At 40.6% G+C, this 20,934-nt stretch overlaps 1 protein-coding gene across 1 annotated transcript; it reads right to left on the minus strand.

The window, feature by feature from the left end:
- Nucleotides 1-11,723: 11,723 nt before the first annotated feature.
- On the minus strand, nt 11,724-19,519 carry pdlim1 (PDZ and LIM domain 1 (elfin)). Its single transcript, XM_080547148.1, has 7 exons — nt 19,351-19,519; nt 17,573-17,724; nt 16,689-16,773; nt 15,417-15,601; nt 14,643-14,791; nt 13,181-13,295; nt 11,724-11,943 (listed from the first exon to the last, which is right to left on the minus strand). The coding sequence occupies exons 1-7, from the start codon at nt 19,441-19,443 to the stop codon at nt 11,754-11,756; spliced, it is 969 nt and encodes a 322-aa protein (XP_080403274.1). The 5' UTR covers nt 19,444-19,519; the 3' UTR covers nt 11,724-11,753.
- Nucleotides 19,520-20,934: the final 1,415 nt, after the last annotated feature.

Raw genomic sequence — 20,934 nt, forward strand, 5'->3', positions numbered from 1 at the left:
GCTTCAATTAATCAATTACGGCATAACGCTGCCTTCTAGAATATTGAATCCAAAACCTCACCAATCAGTTGAAGCTGCCGCTGATTAGTTTAAGAGTATGTACATTTCTTATTTGGGATTTTCTACATCCTACTGGGCCTTTCAATCTGCCATGGGAATTATCTGTCACTTGCTGTGGGTCTGTGACATCGCCTCTGACAAGCCTGCCTCCTACTGGCCATATAATACCTACAGCAACTTGATTTAATCCTCCCAATAGGATGTGATTGCAGTTAATAAAGTTATTAGATGTGATTTATGCATTATGGAAGAAATAACATAACCACTTAACATTTATAATCTTTCGGTAACCCATTATTTTACAGCCCCCTAACCAAATATGTGTTTTTGTTTAGAATACTCAACTCAACATTTAGACATTTAGACATCTAGACATTTAGATGACTGACATAATTAGATGTATCTACTACCATATTCTTCGTATTCTTAGTTTCTGGGTATTAAATGTATATTAGGACTAAACTTAAACAGTGACTATTTCCAGGTAAAGTAAGTTCAAATCAATCCATATGTGTACTACTTTACACCACATTATCACAATATCCAGCTATGACAACTGGTAAGGCATCTACAAAGATATATTCAGTGCTAAAATATGTAATCACAATAATGGTTGAAAATGCATTTTGTAGCACTGCCCTATAGTGCCCTCCATGAGTATTGGGAGAGGAAGCAGTTTGTATTCTTTGAGCTCTATGCTCTAACAGAGAGATCTATGCTCTAACAGAGAGATCTATACTCTAACACAGAGCTCTATGCTCTAACAGAGAGCTCTATACTCTAACAGAGAGATCTATACTCTAACAGAGAGAGCTATACTCTAACAGAGAGATCTATGCTCTAACAGAGAGATCTATACTCTAACAGAGAGCTCTATGCTCTAACAGAGAGATCTATACTCTAACAGAGAGCTCTATGCTCTAACAGAGAGCTCTATGCTCTAACAGAGAGCTCTATACTCTAACAGAGAGCTCTATGCTCTAACAGAGAGATCTATGCTCTAACAGAGAGATCTATACTCTAACAGAGAGCTCTATGCTCTAACAGAGAGCTCTATGCTCTAACAGAGAGCTCTATACTCTAACAGAGAGATCTATACTCTAACAGAGAGATCTATGCTCTAACAGAGAGCTCTATACTCTAACAGAGAGATCTATACTCTAACAGAGAGATCTATGCTCTAACAGAGAGATCTATGCTCTAACAGAGAGATCTATACTCTAACAGAGAGATCTATGCTCTAACAGAGAGCTCTATACTCTAACAGAGAGCTCTATACTCTAACAGAGAGATCTATGCTCTAACAGAGAGCTCTATACTCTAACAGAGAGCTCTATGCTCTAACAGAGAGCTCTATGCTCTAACAGAGAGATCTATACTCTAACAGAGAGATCTATGCTCTAACAGAGAGCTCTATACTCTAACAGAGAGCTCTATGCTCTAACAGAGAGATCTATACTCTAACAGAGAGCTCTATGCTCTAACAGAGAGATCTATGCTCTAACAGAGAGCTCTATACGCTAACAGAGAGCTCTATGCTCTAACAGAGAGATCTATGCTCTAACAGAGAGATCTATGCTCTAACAGAGAGCTCTATACTCTAACAGAGAGCTCTATGCTCTAACAGAGAGATCTATACTCTAACAGAGAGCTCTATGCTCTAACAGAGAGATCTATGCTCTAACAGAGAGCTCTATACGCTAACAGAGAGCTCTATACTCTAACAGAGATCTCTATACTCTAACAGTTTGGTTTTGAAATAAAACAATTACCATAGTTTAGAAAAGTACAACATTCCCCTTATTCCAGGACTCGAACGTTATTGGACAAAATCATCTAATGCCCAAATAAAGTACTCATGTGTAGTATGTGGTTGACAATCCTTTGCATGCAATAACTGCCTGAAGGCTGGCAGTCACCAGATATTTTCTCTGGTGATGTGGCTGTGAGGCCTGTAATACATACAGACATCTTCAATTGGTTTTTTGTTTTTTGAGGTATTTTTGCCTTCTAACATCTGATACTCAAGAAATGAATTGGATTTAAATCTGAAGATTGACTTGGCCAGTCAAGAATGCTCTGATTTTTGGCACTGAAAAAGTCCCTAGTTTCAGTTTCATGTTTGGGGTCATTGTCTTACTGGGTGATGACTCACCATCCAATGAATTTGGAGGAATTTGCTTGTTCACATTGACATTTACATTTCTGGCATTTAGCAGATGCCTTTGTCCAAAGCGACTTATATCAAATACATTTGTGACAGGGTCTGGTGGAGAAAGTCCCAAAGTAGGGCAAGGTCATTTTTCATTTTCTTTCACAGATTATGAAGGTGCAGATTGAAAGCTTTTCAAATGATGTGTCATATGTTAATAGTAGTAGAAGAATAAATAGTTGAAGAAGATATGCTTTGAATGTTGGTACATCTCAAACCAAATACAGGAGAAAAACACTCTGATTTAAAACAGACACGTTTGCTACCATCGCGTTGGTAGCTAGCTAGCATCTAAGAAAGAACTTTGCTATGAACATCTAACTGCATGTTTAGCACATCACAACATGCTGATAGAACATCAACATGCTAAAAACACATAACTACACATAATTAGATGATCACACAGTCATTGCTTTTGAACACGTCCTAAAGTAAGTACGTTTATTTACAAGCCATCTATCAATAACCCATAACCTGAAGCAGGACGGCGCAATTCACAATCTTATAAGTATGCAGTGATCCTAAAACCTTTGTTTGTTATATTGAGTGGGCACTTCAACACTTCAACTTTCGTCATATGAAAAAATAAAACGGGAAACACATTTATTTTTTAAGAAAAAAAGAAAAATAAGCTTTTTGATAATTTGCGTGACTCGAGAATTGCTGACATGCAGACCTTTTCACCAGACAGTGTCTGTTTCACCAGACCATGTCTAAGTAAGTGAATCATCTATCCATCAGTCATTGCAAGAAAAAGTTATCTATGCTCGGGCCAGGGGCCATTGGCAGTCATAATGCTAGAATTGGAGTGAACGGGCAGGTATTTAGGAGCTGACCATTGCTTGCATGTAGGATTTGCCGCCGGATAGGCAAGCACCAGGGTCTTGAATCTGATGCAAGCTGTTACCAGGAGCCAGTGAAGGTGCAAAGGAGAGGTGTAACATGGGAGAATTTGGGGAGGATGAACACCAGATGGGCGGCAGCATTCTGGATGAACTGCAGAGGTCTGATGGAGGAGGCGGGGAGCCCAGCCAGGAGTGCGTTGCAGTAGTCATGGCGGGAGATGACCAGTATCTGAACCAAGAGTTGTGCTGCTTCTCTGGTGAGGGATGGACGTATCCTTCTGATGTTGCAAAGCAAGAACCGCAGGAGCATGCTGTCGCTGTGATGTTTGCAGCACAGGATAAGTGGTTGTTGAGGATCACTCCAAGGTTCTTGGCTGTCTGGGTCACTGTAGAGTTCTATACTGTGATGGAGAAGTCTTGGAGAGGGCAGGCTTTCCCAGGGATGAGTAGCTCAGTCTTGTTAAGGTAGTCTTGTTAAGGTTGAGCTTGAGGTGGTGGGCCGAGAGATCCAAGCAGAAATGTCTGCAAGACATGCAGAGACACGTGTTGCCACCTGTGAGTCAGTGGTGGGGGAAAGACAGGAAGAGTTGTGTCCTCTATGTAGCAGTGGAAGGAGAAACCATGTGAGGAAATTACCAAGAGATTGGCTATAGAGGGAAAACAGTAAGGGCCCTAGGACAGAGCCCTGGGGGACCCCAGTAGTGAGGGCTTGTGGCTCCTATACCACATCAACTAGGAGCAATCAGCCAGGTAGGATGCAAACCATGCAGAGCCAAAGATGTCCAGCTTGTATTTGAGCATACAAGTGAGCATTCTGTACACTTCAGAATACATTCTGCTGTAACATCATCAATTAAGACAAGTTAGCTAGGTCTTGTGGCAGCTATACATGCCCAAACCATAGCACCTACTCCACCATGTTTCACAGATGAGAGGGTATGCTGTAAATCTTGTTAAAGATTAAACCGTTAACTTTAAGCCATTTCTTCCGTAATGGAAGAAAAGTAACGTTTGGTTACTTTTACTTTACCCTGAAATAGGGGAAGTATGCATAACAGTGTTGTCTTTTCTGAATGGTGAAGCCAATATATGCACAAACACCATCAAATAAAAGCTGAGAATCTGGACTTTAATCTCATTGCAATTGATTTCAAAGGTCTTGGAGTGGAAAACCGAAAGAAGAAAAAATGCTTCACTGTCCTATTACTTACGCAGGGCACTGTATCGAATTTATATAGATAAAATTAAAAAAGATACAATGGAGGCCTACTGAGGAAAACTTTTCAACATGTACTCAACATGTGAAAAACTGGCAAGACTCTCCTTCCATCCCTCCCTCCCTCTCTCCCTCCAGCCCTCCCTCTCTTTCTCCCTCCCTCCCTAGCTTCTAACAGAATATTTATTTTTTATACAGACTCTCTTTTAGTCAATGGGCGAAAGCACTCGTTGAAGGCAACAACTTAAAGAAAACGAGATTCGCACTAAATACACTATTGCTTCTGTGCCGAGGTAGAGCGAGCTGCAGTCATAACACTATTTTCCTCTGATATAAAACCGCAGGACCTCCATTCACTGCAAGAAGACAGAATAACTTTATTCATTGAGAGACCCGAATAAGACTACAAAGAACACGTCTGTTTGCTATCCCGCTGTAATTGGTGTATATTGTCATCAAAAGCGTTGGTATTGGAACACAATAAAAACGACTGTGAATAGAAACTCTAAAGCACATTAAATCTGAGTTACGTATTGTATTAAGTGTTCTCAGGGTCATTCTGGTCACGATGCGCACACCTCTCCAAAAGCGCACGCGTCTCCAAAGGCGCACTTTTTTTACTTTCTAAAGGGAGATACATTGTTAGAGTTTTCACAAGAGGTGTACATATGGCATCCGGGTTGTAATTAAATGTTTTTAAGTTGTTTTTCTTTCTTAGGGGAAGTTTCCCTTTTCTTCTTTACATGCAGCCTTTGCGTGTCTGAACAAGAGGGGACGAATTCAATGGGTTCACCGCTGATTTGGAACAAATGGATGGCAACAATCTGGTCAGCGAGTTTTTAGACTTTGATTGCCCTCTCCAAACGTCCTTCAAACAAAAGCTGAATACGAAAATAAAGCCCCACCTGGTACCTCTGTTTGCTAAAATAATAATAAATAGATTTCGTTTAATAAATAATTACAACAGATTGTAAAGTGAAGGAGTAGAGGAAGTATTAATCAGGAGCCTCGGGCAGGTATCACCTGCTCTCGAGCCAGCTCGGTTTATTGTTAAATATTGTTAAATCACGTTCGTACCAAGTCTTTCCCGATATCTACCATTTCCACAGCAACTGGGCGCCTATGTTTGCCTATACTTTGCATAACAAGCAGGACACTAGAACCACACTGATAAAAATCAAAGGGTAAGACTGACAGCTTCAAACTCGCACCTGTCCACGATATGCGAATATGGATTTGGCATCAATGATTATTTGTAAAGCGGTAATATTTCGTTTACTTTGGACTTTTCGTGCCTTTTATAACAGCAAGACAACATCTCCTATCTCACTGGTATATTTGTACATTTTATTGAAAGCATATGGTTATCAGAGGGCTCCCAAAATACATATTTAGATAGAAAGTTAAGGAGTGCTTTTGTGTTCCCTTTGCAGGCAATCGAAAATTGTTCTGTTTGTGTATGCCACACTCTCTTTCTCTCGTTCAGAGAATGGGGAGCATATATCTTGATAATGATGATACATTTGAAGTGTGTATTGCTTATCTTGTTTATAAAAACAGAATGCGCAATTGACTTAATGGTGACCAGTGGTTATTTGGAGATGTCATAGCGCACATACACACCCTCACATCAGAGCATAAATGGAGCTTGTATTGACTGTAAAGAGAAATACCCTTTGTCTCGTCACCACAGACAATACATTTCCCACTTTTTATTTTTCACAAAATGTGTTTGCAAGCATGCGCAACGTCGCACACCAGTTGACTATCGCGCAATCTTCTTCAAAAAGTTAATATTCAAAAGGACATGGCTCATTCACTTGTTATGCTGTGTCAGTCTTGTCGGTCTTGTTATCCGCATTAATGAAAAATGTCTCGAATATCTAGCCTATATTTGTACGAGATGAAACTGTTTATCATTGCTGGTCAAGTTAAGTGCCACATAAATACAGTAGACTTGACGCACGGCCTCAATGGCCTCCAAACACACAGGTTCAGATATGAGGTTTGAATGATGTTTGAGATGATAAGATGATATTTATATTAAAAAAGGAGAATTAGAGGACAGCTAGAGCACAATCATACAAGCCCACAATAAAACAAGCCATGAAGCATGTATCAATTCACCTTCAGAATAAGAACATGTAACAATGTCAAATTAGCCAACGTTTGGATGAGAAGCTTAAAGGGGGGAGGGGGGTGATTATCTAAAATTGAAAATATTGCATAAAAACATTACGATTCTAGTCAGGCTATTGCAGAGAATATGTCTAGTTTTCGCTAGCTTATTGCGTTTACCTGAGCCTGCCACTTGTGATGATGAGAGGATGTGTCACAAAGGATGTGTCTGTGCATGTGTCTGTCAGACTAAACTTGAGCCACTTTCTTACCTTTCACACTATGGAGTTGAAAACATACACGTTTATGTGAACTTTGATGAACCCACATACCAAAAAGTTGCTCTTAAAAAACGTACATTTAAATTGTTTTAATAATTGTTGTTATTCACAGGGCTGTGTTGACGCCGTCCCCCCACTTCTTCGAGGATGATTATGTTTTGTTTGTTTTTGTTTTACAATTTTAATTTTCTACAATTGAATATTAAAACAGCTTTATTGCCAATGGTAACAACAAGTGAGTAACAGTGGTGGATCTTATGGAGGCAGCGCCGCCTGCTGTGCTGTCGTGTGTTTTAGGGATTACAAACTAAACTTCGACTTTGCATTACACTGTATGTAATCGAAATGACTCTGGTGACGTAAAGTTGAATAATAAGCAATGGAAATGTATCTGGTGATTATTTTAAGTCTACACACTTTGTGTGCGTGTGTGTGTGTGTGTGTGTGTGTGTGTGTGTGTGTGTGTGCGTGCGTGCGTGCGTGGAACTCTTTGTGATTACTTAATTAAAATTGCGGTTCCCCCAAAAAGAAAATCCCCACCACTGGTTATTCATGATAGATATTGCTTGATCATCACATCTGAAATATCATCAACAAATGTGGGTATGTGTTATATGTAGATGTGGAAAGAGTATGTTCACTAAATATAAGTAGAATGATGTGTTCAGATAACCATATTCATTAAACATGTTCCATTCTAATTCACGTGCATCTTGATATCGGCCTGTGTGTGTCTAACATAATGACCTCGTGAACCTGCGCCATACAATGTTTTATAGGCTACATAATAAGACAGAATAGTGACAGCACAGAAAGTACTGCGTAAAAGCTGATTGGTCACTTGGCAGGTGCAGTTGACCCAGGCGTGCTTCACGCAGACAGATAAGATAAAGAGGGGGACATAAATGGCAGAGGTGCGCATCAAGACCCCATTGTCAGGTGCACATCTACTGTACAGAGCCTGGGGGCCGGCTGTCCCCAACAATACAGCGAGAACAGCATTGAGCAAAGTGCAGCAAGGCGCGACTCCTTCTATTTCTCCTTCCCAATCCAAGATTCTTGTCACAAGTAAGTTGTTGAACTTGCGCATCAGAGAGCAGAGGATATTTTTGGACAGGTGTTTGGTAATTAGCTAGCGCGTTTTTTGTGTGTGTTTTTATCCAGGATGTCTCCCAAACTGCTGTGCGCCTCTATTGAACGTCATGTAGCCAAAGACGCAGTGAAAACTACAGGAAAACCTTATCTGACTATAAGCAAAGCTTTGAAAGAAGTGGCGGATAATACGTCGGGAGAAGAAATAAGGATGACCAAGGATGTCAGCAATTGCAGAAAATCATCGACAACACTGCTGGAGGGTAATGTCAAAGTAATGAACGGACGGATCAAAGCGAAAGCAGAGTTGAAGATGTCCAGACAGAGGGTAAGTCGCAGGATGAAAGCTAATGACAGAGAACGGCATCGCATGCACGACCTGAACTCCGCCCTGGAGGTGCTGAGAGGTGTGCTCCCTGCGCTGCCCGACGACGCCAAACTGACCAAAATCGAGACATTGCGCTTTGCGCACAATTACATTTGGGCATTGACAGAGACATTGCGCATGGCGGACCACTTTAATTCCATCCAAATTCCTGATTACCTGCACCACGAGGCGTACTTACCTCTGTCACAGGTTTGCATGGAGCATAGGCCAGTTGGCAGTCCAACAAGTGTGTTCTCGGCTGAGTGGGATTCAGCATCGGCGACTTCATCAGCCTGGCACGGGAATACCACGGATGTCTGGGTGGATTTGAACCCCGGTAATTATGAGATGAGTGAAACAGTTTTTACAATGGAGGAATCCAGCGTTTTCCCTATTGCTTTTTATCTCAATCAGTGAACACGAACTGCTTTTATATGAACCAAAGGTAACGGACCGTTTTGATTCCGTGGCGAGTTGATTAGCACTTGTTATTTTTCTATTTCCTGTACATATTTGTTTCCATCTCCTGCCGTTATTGCACTTTTTAAGGCAGAATAATTATATGAAGGGGAGAAATCGGTATGTGTTCTGTAAAATACAACATTTTAATGAATATGAGCAGCTTGTATAAGCATCTTACTATTAAACAATTGTCATTTGTATTTTGTTACATTTCTTTTTCCTTCAATGTCGATGCATCTTACAGTATTATTTACACTACAGTACAGGTGAGATCTACATTAGAGATCGCTTCCTTTTAGGCTTTTTTAAACAGCACAAAGGAGGATGGGGTTGATTTGATAATAATAACACATAAATCAAGGAATTAAGATTAAAAAAAACATTTATTAAGTCATAATAATTACAATGACATAGTATAGTAATAGCAGTGTCATTCTGAAGACCAAAACTGTGATTTCATGAAAATCTTTGAGGATCCTATAGTCATAATTTTGACTAGATAGTATGGATTATGATTCTGTATATCATAGTAGCCATCAGTAGCTTTGATCCAACCACCATCAATAACACAAACCCCGGTGAAGTACCCATGGTCCCGTGGAATTTGTTGTTCAAATCAAATCAATTCTGAACTAATAATTGTTGGTGAGAACCAAAAAACAAATCAATTGCTAATATTTATCTTATTATGAAACTGTGAACTTTTGGAATGTAATAGAAAAAGAAGGGATGGAGTAAGCGGAGCATTTTATCGTCCTCTGGGAGTGGGGTTTAATTCAGATTCAGATTGTAGTGAGCTTAGAATTATCAGGTTCTATCTCCGTTTAGGGTAGTTCAGAGATATTGAGCGTCAAAGTTTTTACATTCCATTATGTTTTGTGAGATGGAACCTTTGTATTTTATTAATTACTAACTAAAACATTTAAACATTTTAAAAATAACACCAGACAGGCATTAATAAACACCTAATGGATCAGATTATGTAAAAAACTAAATTTTGACCAAAAATGGAGATAGAACCGGAAATTCTAACGTCACGTTGTAGCAGAGAACAGTTGAAACATGTACAGCGTAAGCTACCAACACATAGCACTCCTTGGTCCTTACTTCTAAATGTTGACATATTCTGTAAAAGTGTGTAAAAAAATGTTTGTATCCAAGCATAATGCAATCGACCACATAGTCTGGTTATGAGTAGGCCTATAAATGTACTGCTGGTGGGATGTTGTTGATGAGTCTCATGGCGTCCTACATGGGACACCAGGGGCCGGTTGCATAAAGATAGACCCAGTCTTAGACTTCGATCTCACTTTAATAAAGATAGACCCAGTCTTAGATCTCACTTTAATAAAGATAGACCCAGTCTTAGATCTCACTTTAATAAAGATAGACCCAGTCTTAGATCTCACTTTAATAAAGATAGACCCAGTCTTAGATCTCACTTTAATAAAGATAGACCCAGACTTAGAACTCACTTTAATAAAGATAGACCCAGACTTAGATCTCACTTTAATAAAGATAGACCCAGTCTTAGACTTAGATCTCACTTTAATAAAGACAGAACCAGTCTTAGACTTAGATCTCACTTTAATAAAGACAGAACCAGTCTTAGACTTAGATCTCACTTTAATAAAGATAGACCCAGTCTTAGACTTAGATCTCACTTTAATAAAGATAGACCCAGTCTTAGACTTAGATCTCACTTTAATAAAGATAGACCCAGTCTTAGACTTAGATCTCACTTTAATAAAGATAGACCCAGTCTTAGACTTAGATCTCCCTTTAATAAAGATAGACCCAGTCTTAGACTTACAGTATATCTCACTTTAATAAAGATAGACCCAGTCTTAAGCCCAATGCTCACGGCGTGCGATTTTGTTGCACCGCGAATTCGATTCCATTGTTTTGAATGAGACAATGCACACGGCGTGCGAAGCGATATTGTCGCACGACAACATCCGATTCTCCATTCACACCCACACACTTCGGTGGTGTGAATTGAGAATCGGATGTTGTCGTGCGACAAAATCGCACACCGTGTGCATTGGCCTTAAGTCTAATTCGAATTCGATTCCATTGTTTTGAATGAGACCCAATGAGACAATGCACACGGCGTGCGATGCGATATTGTCGCACGACAACATTCGATTCTCCATTCACATTCATTCATTCATTGGTGTGAATTGAGAATCGAATGTTGTCGTGCGACAAAAACACGCCGTGTGCATTGGCCTTTAGATCTCACTTTAATAAAGACAGACCCAGTCTTGAAACCAATTGAAATAATTCAAAGAATTGAGAATCGAATGTTGTCGTGCGACAAAATCGCACGCCGTGTGCATTGGGCTTTAGACTTAGATCTGACAGACCCAGTCTTAGATCTCACTTTAAGTCAGTCTTGCTAGAGACTCTAAAATGTTCCTGTTGCATAAAGCTAGCCTATGAGTTGAGCTAAGATAGAAAAAATAATTTTCTAACTGACACTTAAGGCTGACTCGTTCCCATAGCAACACAGCTCTTAAGGCTGACTCGTTCCCATAGCAACGCAGCTCTTAAGGCTGACTCGTTCCCATAGCAACGTTCCCACAGCTCTTAAGTCAAGCTTAGCCAGGGGGGAAGGAGGCTAACTTTCTAGCCTCAAAATAAGTCAGTCTTATTTTTTATGCAACAGGCAGTCTTAATTAGACTGGTCTAACCTGCGAATATAAGACTAGTCTAAGGCTTAGACCAGTCTTAATCTATGTTTATGAGAACATAAGACTAGTCTAAGGCTTAGACCAGTCTTAATCTATGTTTATGAGAATACAAGACTAGTCTAAGGCTTAGACCAGTCTTAATCTATGTTTATGAGAATATTAGACTAGTCTAAGGCTTAGACCAGTCTTAATCTCTCTTTATGGGAATACAAGACTAGTCTAAGGCTTAGACCAGTCTTAATCTATGTTTATGAGAATATTAGACTAGTCTAAGGCTTAGACCAGTCTTAATCTATGTTTATGAGAATACAAGACTAGTCTAAGGCTTAGACCAGTCTTAATCTATCTTTATGCAACCGGCCCCTGGGTGACGTGCAGCTTGGTTGCAGTGTCCGACAGGAGCGTTAGTGGTTGGGGAAGACAGTCACCACGTCGTAGCCCTCGGGGGGGGTGACCCGCTCACGTGCGTGCTTCTCACAATAGATCAGCTCCTCTACGAAGAAATGTCCCTTCTGTTTCAGGTTGAGGTCACAGTCTGTGCAGGTGTAGCACTCCGGGTGGCGGAACTTGTCTCTCAGTTTGACCACCATCCCGCTACGAAGGGAAACAGACACGTTAATGTTTTTTTTTTTTTTGCTTAACGCTTATTACTGGTTGGGTCTAGCCATTATCATATGCTATACCGTATTTCCATATCGTTAGCCTCGTAGCATAATTGCCTAAGTCATGCTTCACTTGTGGTCAGCCCAGCCATCTTTGTATGTAGTGTCAAAAATGCCTATGTCAAAGAGATGACTTGGGCAGATAGTGATTTTTGGAATGTAACAAGCATTCGGATAGGCTGATGGCATATAGGCAATAACGCACAGTGAATCAGCAGTGTTAATTATGCTATGAGGCTAACGATATTTCCATATCAAAGATTCCGCTCTCACTTGTACACAATATACACTATTTAATGTTGAGACAAAGATGACCAGAGTCGTGATCAGGGGAAGGATTTAAGAGTAACACATAATAAAGTCGGTGTAACACCATGGTAACCATGGTAACAGTCACATCCAGTGATACATTTTGTGAAAAATCTTAAAACAGCAAAAAATATAAAAATAATTAGCTCTACAGTCTATTTCATTAGAAAAAAGTGTCGCTAAAAGCAATTCAAAAAGCATAGGCTATCTTCTTTTAAACTCACAATAGGTTTAATATTTTCACACCAAAACAATGTTAGTTAGGGTTAGTTTCTCTCCAGAGTGTCTAACACTGGTTCACCCTGTCTGAGTATGGTAAACAACACTGCCTGACCCAATCGTAGGTTCAGGTCAGACAGTAGGCATATCAGAACACCCTTCGAGCATCTCTGAAGTCTTAACACTTCATAACCAAGAGTTAGCAACCCTGCAAGTACACAGCTGTTAGCGGAATGCTCCCAGCATGGCTGTCGATCAGACAAGTACACTAACAAACCACAAGGGGGCGACAGAGGCCAAACAACTAACAAAAAAAACCCAGCAATGTTCTCACACAAAAGGATATTTCAACATTGTGTAGAAAGTAGAAACTATTGGGAAAATGTAATGTGCATTGTGCAACATTGACAACTGCTACTTACTCAAGAGTGAGTAGCCTATAACTAACAACATCTTGTCGTTTGGATCTCAACAGATGTAGAGATATCAGATCACAGGAGACATTTTAATACCAGATGTTAGCTGGGATATAAAAGTCAGCAGCCATAAGAATGTAGAGTGCCCTAGCTACATCCTAGCTAGCTATGCTAATGAATTATGGGATAGAGCATCCCAACTGAGTAGTCATATGAAGAACTTACACAATCCCCGATCCACATTTGTCACACACGGGTAGTTTGTCAGCATTTCCAAGCGATGAGCCAATTTTCTTGGTGGGCGCTTTCACACTCCTGAACCCAGACGGCTTGTCAGGGTCTAGAGTCAGGCAGAGACACAAATGATCATTGTTTGGAAAAGCCTTACAACATCTGGGAAATGTATGTGTTACAGTACATGTGGGAATACGGTACATGTGGGAAAACTAGGGTTAGGGTTAGGTTCTAGGGTGACTTGGTACATGCTGGCATTACTAACCCTAACCTTAACCCTAACCCTACCCCTAACCTTAACCCTAGCACCCTAGCACCTAACCCTAGTTTCCCCACATGTACCGTATTCCCACATGTACCGTAACATAGGCCTATATATATATATATATTTTTTTTTTTTTCAGAAATGTTACTGATCTTATACAGTGCCTTGCAAAAGTATTCACCCCCCTTGGCTTTTTACCTATTTTATTACATTACAACCTGTAATTTAAACATTTTTTAAATCAGAATTTTATTTGATGAATCTGCGCAAAATAGTGTTAGTTTTTAAATGAAATGAGAAATATATACTGTATATAAAAAAAGAATTAAAACAAATAAAGAACTGAAAATTGGCCTGTGCATATGTATTGAAGCCCCTAAAAACCTTTGGTGCAACCAATTACCTTCAGAAGTAACATAATTAGTGAAATGAAGTCCACTTGTATGCAATCTAAGTGTCACATGATCTGTCAGTATATACACACCTTTTCTGAAAGGCCCCAGAGGCTGCAACACCTAAGTTAGAGGCACCACCAACCAAACACTGCCATGAAGACCAAGGAACTCTCCAAACAAGTCCGAGACAAAGTTGTTGAGAAGTACAAGTCAGGGTTGGGTTATAAATAAAATATCCAAATCTTTGATGATCCCCAGGAGCACCATCAAATCCATCATAATCAAATGGAAAGAACATGCCAATTTTCAGTTCTTTATTTTTTTAAATTCTTTTTTTATATACATATTTCTCATTTCATTTAAAAACGAACACTATTTTGTGCAGATTCATCAAATAAAATTCTGATGAAATTAGAATAAATCCAATAAAATGTATTTAAAAAGTCTAAGATCATCACTATCACTATCACTATATTTCTACTACTAAAACTCCTTAAGTCAAATATCAACTGTGTTATTTGTGTAAATATGTGTGCAAAATAACAGCATCCGCACACTCAAAACACTTTGCAAACAAACATAGTTTATTGCGAGCTCTCGGTCATAGACCTTCTTCAGTCAAGAGAATGACCGAAAGCTCGCAATAAACTTTTTTTTTTTGCACAGTGTTGGAAGTGTGCTGTGTGCTGTTATTTTGCACTCTACTGATACTCTTCAGTTCCAGCACCTCAGCAAAGTCTGATAACGGATGAGCGGTGGTATTTTCACTATCTTGATTTGTGTGAATATGTACCAGACTCCAGAATCTCCTGCAGAACTTTAAATGAGGCTGACTGGCGAGGAGGTTCGTCTGTGTCTTGGTTCTCCTGCAGCATCTTGTAGACCTCAGAGTCCTCCGCTATCGGTGGACGACTAACTGGCTTTGAGGGATCTACCGGTAATCTGAAATGATAAAACGAACACACTTCAATTGATAACTACTGTACATTACATACAGTGAGTCATACTGCACATAGACCATACGTGAACAGACTAATCAGCTAATCATTCCGAGAGTGAAAACAAAACACGGTGCAGCAGCTTTCAGTCACGCTGCCGCATGCTCCTGGAAGAAACTCGCTGAAGGAATCAAACAGGCCCAAACCCTAAATGTATTTTAATCTAAGCTAAAAACCATAATGTTTTGCAGCAGCGATGATTAAACACAAACACTTCTATCAATGTCTTTATCCATTTAACTATTGTCTTATTGAATGTTTTATCTATTTACTTCTTATATTTGCTTTTATTCATTGTCATTTTTATTTTCTTACTATGCTCCTCTTGCTGTATTTTTTAATATTGTATGTAAAGCACTTTGAATTGCCCCTGTTGTATGAGCTCTACAAATAAACTTGCCTTGCCACATAGACCGTACCTGAACAGGTAGTAGAGCCTCTCTCATATTGCAATTTTCACTTGAGCCAAACTTAAGGAAGGTTTTTCCAAACATACACATTTCTAATGTAGTGCATGCTACAAAGTTGCAAACTGAAGAAGGATAACAGCCTAGCCTAGCCTAGCTTACATGTTGCTGGGCTCATTAGTGACAGCGATGTTTTTGACATCGTCCACGGCGGTGTTGAAGTCGTTGATGTTGGCGGAGGAGTACAGGCCGGCAGGGTTGTTGTACTGGCTGGTCACCACCTTGGGACCAGACATGGCGAACGGGAGAGCGCTGCGGTTGTGGGCGGAGCCTATGTGTTTCACATCCTGTAAGAGTGGACGTACAGTAGAGAGGTTAAGGAACTGATATCTGAAACGTAACCTTTCAATTATCATCAAACACATACACTGTCATGACAGACGTACGTAAACACAGTGACATGCAGGCATATCATAGGAATATAAAGTGAACACGCAAAACATCTCAACATCTAGCTCATGCGTCATGCGTGTGATCTAATAATGGCGGCAAAACCACAAAAAAACAAGGACTTTTGAAGTGAGTGGCTGCAGAAACAAACACCTAAGACAAAGACATGAACTGTGATAAACTGAAATGTAATCACACTACCTGATTAATGAATTCTACTGTTTACTTTTGGGACGCTCTAAACACTACATTTTGTGACCAAAATGCACTAGATTTGTGACACGACACATCCCTGCAAGGCAACGCAGTCATACACTTTCTTCCTACATGAATGACTTTCTTTCACACTTTGGCCCCAGTTTCCCAGTCAGTAGTCAGGAACTGGTTCTTGCGTCAGAGCTTGGCTGATAAAACTACGGTCTCCTAGGGATACCTCCTGTTGGGAAGTAAACAATGACTTCATCGTTGGCAGAACGTATCAGAACTCCAAGCCCTTTGTTTGTCTAATGGGAATATGAAAGGCTTCCAGATACTGGAGAGTTTCCTTTCTGTGTAATGGGTTTTCCAGTAAAAAATAAGACGACTGAGCTGGATTGTACAGGCGGGTCACATGTCCAGTCCTAATGATTATTGGTGTTAGTTAACACTAGAAGAGCCTCACAGTGACCACTGTGAGAAAAAAAAAATCTATCTTTGCACTCGACCAAATTTCAGGACCCTCCTTTCATGACTTTTCCTAGATATGTGCGTTCTACCAACCCAGTATCCTTACATTTTCAAAATCACATCAGGATAAGATAGTATATACGTTTTTCTGCAGTTTTTCTGTGTAGGAGGCAGGCAAAAAAAGCGCCCCCTCTAGTGATCTCTGTGTGTAAATAGCAGATTTACATTCTAAAAAGGGGGTCTATTTGACCCCCAAGGCGGCTCTACTAGTAGGTAAAATAGGCACGGCTGTTGTAGTGTTAAAGTAGGCAGACACACCTTTGGCTCAGATGCCAGATTAACCTTGTAGGCATTGGGCTTCCCGTCCTCCGACGACAGAGGGGACCACAGTTTAGACTCTGACCTAAAACAGACAGGTGAGTTTACAGACATGCAGTGAAGACACACGACACACAACATATATCAAACATGAAGACTGGAGTGGTTTTCTATCACACGTGTGAGTAGGTGTGCGTAGGACATACACTCGCATACACACTCACACACACTCGCACTCGCACTCGCACACACACACACACACACACACACACACACACACACACACACACACACACACACACACACACACTTACACACACACAGACACTCACACACACTCTCTCTCTCACACACACACACACACACACACACACACACACACAAACAATCAATGAGTCAATGGCAAGATACTATTTTCTAGAAGTATCTTGCAATTGACTGATTGATTGTTTCTGTCTGTCTGTGTATTGTGAGTGTGTGAGTGTGTGTGTGTGAGTGTGTGTGTGAGTGAGTGTGTGAGTGAGTGTGTGAGTGTGTGTGTGAGTGAGTGTGTGAGTGAGTGTGTGAGTGAGTGTGTGAGTGAGTGTGTGAGTGAGTGTGTGTGCGCCTGTGCATACTGTACATGTTTGTGTTGATGGTGGTGGGGGGTTTGCCGTACAAAGGCTAAAGGAAAATCCAGGTTTATTTTTGAGAAGTCTCACGAGACTTCACAAAAATAAGCCTGTACTTTATGATGAGTCTTGTGAGAATAAGCCTGTATTTTCCTTTAGCAACATTGATGGAATACCCCCAGCTGTAATAGCCTCTGTGCATTTCTTACCTCACCAGAGGCTAAGCAGGTAGGTACACAAAAAGTAAATGCTACAAACAGTGTCCTTCAGTACCTGTCGACAGAGAGGACCATGTCCTCTAAGCAGGCCTTGATCTTGTTCTGGGCCTCCAGATGGGTCATGCTCTGAGTGGACTCCCCATCGATGGCCAGGATCATATCCCCGATACACAGATTGGCCTGGGCAGCCTTACTACCTGGAGTGACCTAAAATAATAATAATAATAATAAATTATATTTATATAGCGCTTTTCCAAGGCTCAAAGACACTGACAATATGGGAAAAACGGAAAACACAGATAATAGATAACATGAGCACATAGGAGGAGGTTGTATGCAAAATAAACACCATCCTCTTAGACATTTGTATTCTCAGCGGCAGTTGATTGAAACAGTTTGGCTGTAGAGTTTGCCTGAAAACTACCATAAATGTTAATAGATTTAAGATACATCTGCTGAACAAATGGCTGACAGGTGAACATTAACAGACTAGCTAGCAGGCCTGAGGGCTTTATTGGTTTTTATGGACGTTCCCATGTTGCTGTGTCAGTTGATCACCGGTAGGATGTTGTGTTGCTTTGTCTTGCTGCCCTGAATACTGTACCTGTTGCCTACCTCACCACCCCCCTCCTCACCCCTACCTCACCCCTACTTCACCACCCCCCTCCTCAATCCTACCTCACCACCCTCCTCACCCCTTTCCAACAAGGACCACAATGGAAATAAGCAATTCAGCCTAGTTGTGCTATCCTTGATAGTTTTAGAGCGGAAATGGTGTATGTATGAACCTGCTTTAGGTATGAATGAAGCTGCTTGCATTGTTATTTTTGTATTTTAAAATAATGTCTAATAAAACCAATCAAGCAATCAAGCAATCTTCATAATTGGGGGGTCACTCTATTCATCATTATCATCAACACCACCCACCTGCTCTCCATTTCTATCTGGGACAAAACAGGTTTTTGTGTCAATAATGGTTTATTTTGCGGTAAACACAGGCGGCACTAGCCTATGCAGTCTCAGCAGAATTAGCAGCAGAGGAATAGGCCAGGTTGTGTTTAAGATGGCAAGACCAGGGGGGACCTGCCTGAATGTTAAGGCTGTCCAACAGTCCAAGGCAAGATGAGAGCTTGCATCACTCCGAAAGGTATGTAAACACCTTTAGCATTAGCGATGTGCATAGATGACTTCAGCACAGTCAGTATGTTTTCTCCATGGATGGCTGGGTGGGGGTTGTACACAGTAGTGCCACACCTATGTAGGTGTGACACCGTCAGTGTCAGAAAGGATGTGATGCTACCTCAGGCCTCTCTGTGGATAGAATTGGCACACAAGTACAGTATTGTGCTCAAATCTGTATATTAGAGGCGAAGAACATTGTAATACAAACATTGGGTGGGGTGTAGGCTATATGGCAAACATCAGCCAATTCTACAATAGCCTACTACAATAGACTTGATGATTTACATTGTTAGGTCAAGTTATTCGCACTAACTGTTACAGTTACAAGTAACAAAGAGCTGTGGAGGTATTCATCTGTAAGTGATTCGAGGGAAGGACATGCCTATATGGTTGTATTGAACCATATATATAATGCCTATATCCATATGGTTGCGTTGAACCATCTTTATCTGCGGTAGTCACTTTCCAACATATCCCACAACGGCTTTCGATAATTCATGCGTAATTATGATTATACAACAGCGAGAATGTGCCGACTTCGCGTAAAGTTGTGATCTTTCCAATGTGCCAAGTTGAAACGGGCCAGGAGGTCTATGCGCATTACAAACAGATGAACAAAGTGACAAATTCCGCACAAAACGAAACACTTACCCGTGAGATCGTCAAGGGTTGCTCGAAATCCTTCCCACCAACCAGGCGGAATCCCCACGGTCCAGGACCTGGCACGACTACCCGGAGTGGCATAGCAGCCCTCTTCTAATCTGTTATACCAAAACTTCTGCTCTATCTAGATCTGGAGAGCCTGTGTAGAGAGTAGGCCTACAATACTGGCAGAAAGTGCATGTGGTGTGGTGAAAGTGAACTCCGATGAGTGTGCAGGAAGATACTTCGGCTAGAATGAAGTCAATGGGGCGGGTTCCTGTGATAAAGTTCAGCGAATAGTTGTTGTAGTTTTCAAACGCTGATAAGCGGCGATTTCCTGGCTGCGTTCGGAAAGTCGCTCCGAGAGCGCCGGAGCGCACACTGGGTCCGACGTCATAAAGGGGACCGAGTCACTTGATTGGACGAGAGGCGTTCCGCGAGTGCTGATCGGATTTCCAGAGCGAGTTTACGAACGCAACCCCAATTTCCTATGTTTGTTTTAGGGATGTACCGTCACGTCATCGTGTTATATGCAAGCTTACCATGTATGGTAGAGCCAGATCCCAGGATGTGGAATGGGCCGCTCCCAAGCCCCAAATTCCTGCCATTCACATTCATGAGATCAGCCGACAGACTGAAACATGTCCCCCTCCGTAGGCAAGCGTTCAGCTCCAGACCTGTGATTTATTATCAAACTTGGAACACGCATTTTCTTTCTCTGTCTACTTTTAAATAGGAATAACTTTCAGAAGATTAGGCAGTGACTTCATCATCATGGTCCCGTCTCCAAGACTCTCCCGCCTGGACCGTTCATTCTTTGAGTCTATCTGACTAAACTAAAAACGTAATAATAAGTAATCCGTTTTGTTATGATGATAAGGTATGGCCGTTATTTGTTGAACTCTCGTTGAGGTCTCTGGTCATATTTATTATAATCAATGGGTATATTGTGTTACTTGACATTTCAGAATATATATTTTTAAAAAATTGTAAGATTTTATTTTCCATTTTCTTTTTACTTGACAAACATCACAATACATCACAGCTTGACAAACATCACAACACATCTCAACTTGACATACATCACAACGCATCACAGCTTGACATACATCACCACACATCACAGCTTGACATACATCACAACACATCACAACTTGACATACATCACACAACACATCACAACTTGACATACATCACCACACATCACACCTTGATATACATCACAACACATCACAACTTGACAAACATCACAACACATCACACCGTGACAAACATCACAACACATCCTAACATCCCAAAGCCCCACTTTTTTTAAACCGTCTAAAGTTTATCCCAGTTTACCCCCTATACTTATCTAACTAATATTTCTAATGCATAATCTAATTAATCTCTTTGTACTATGTTTCTTGCACTATCTTTACGTCTTAGCTAAGGCCTTCACTATCTCTCCCCATATCTTTTCAAACTGATCTTTCTTATTATTGTCTATGGCTAAATTCTTCTCTATATTGGTATAATAAAGAATTTCGTTTTTCCATTGTTGTAGTGTTGGAGGTTTACTTGATTTCCAACTTCCAAGTATTAGTTTTTTAA

This window comes from Nansenia antarctica (genome assembly GCF_963989245.1).
Source record: "Nansenia antarctica genome assembly, chromosome: 1".
In the NCBI taxonomy this organism is placed as follows: domain Eukaryota; kingdom Metazoa; phylum Chordata; class Actinopteri; order Argentiniformes; family Microstomatidae; genus Nansenia; species Nansenia antarctica.

Coding starts and splice junctions, on each gene's coding strand:
- pdlim1 (XM_080547148.1), bottom strand. CDS start 19,443: ATGCCACTCCGGGTAGTCGTGCCAGGTCCTGGACCGTGGGGATTCCGC. Junction 16,774..17,572: donor ATGGTCCTCTCTGTCGACAG/GTACTGAAGGAC, acceptor TGTCTGTTTTAG/GTCAGAGTCTAAACTGTGGT. Junction 11,944..13,180: donor AAATGTGGATCGGGGATTGT/GTAAGTTCTTCA, acceptor TTCCCTTCGTAG/CGGGATGGTGGTCAAACTGA.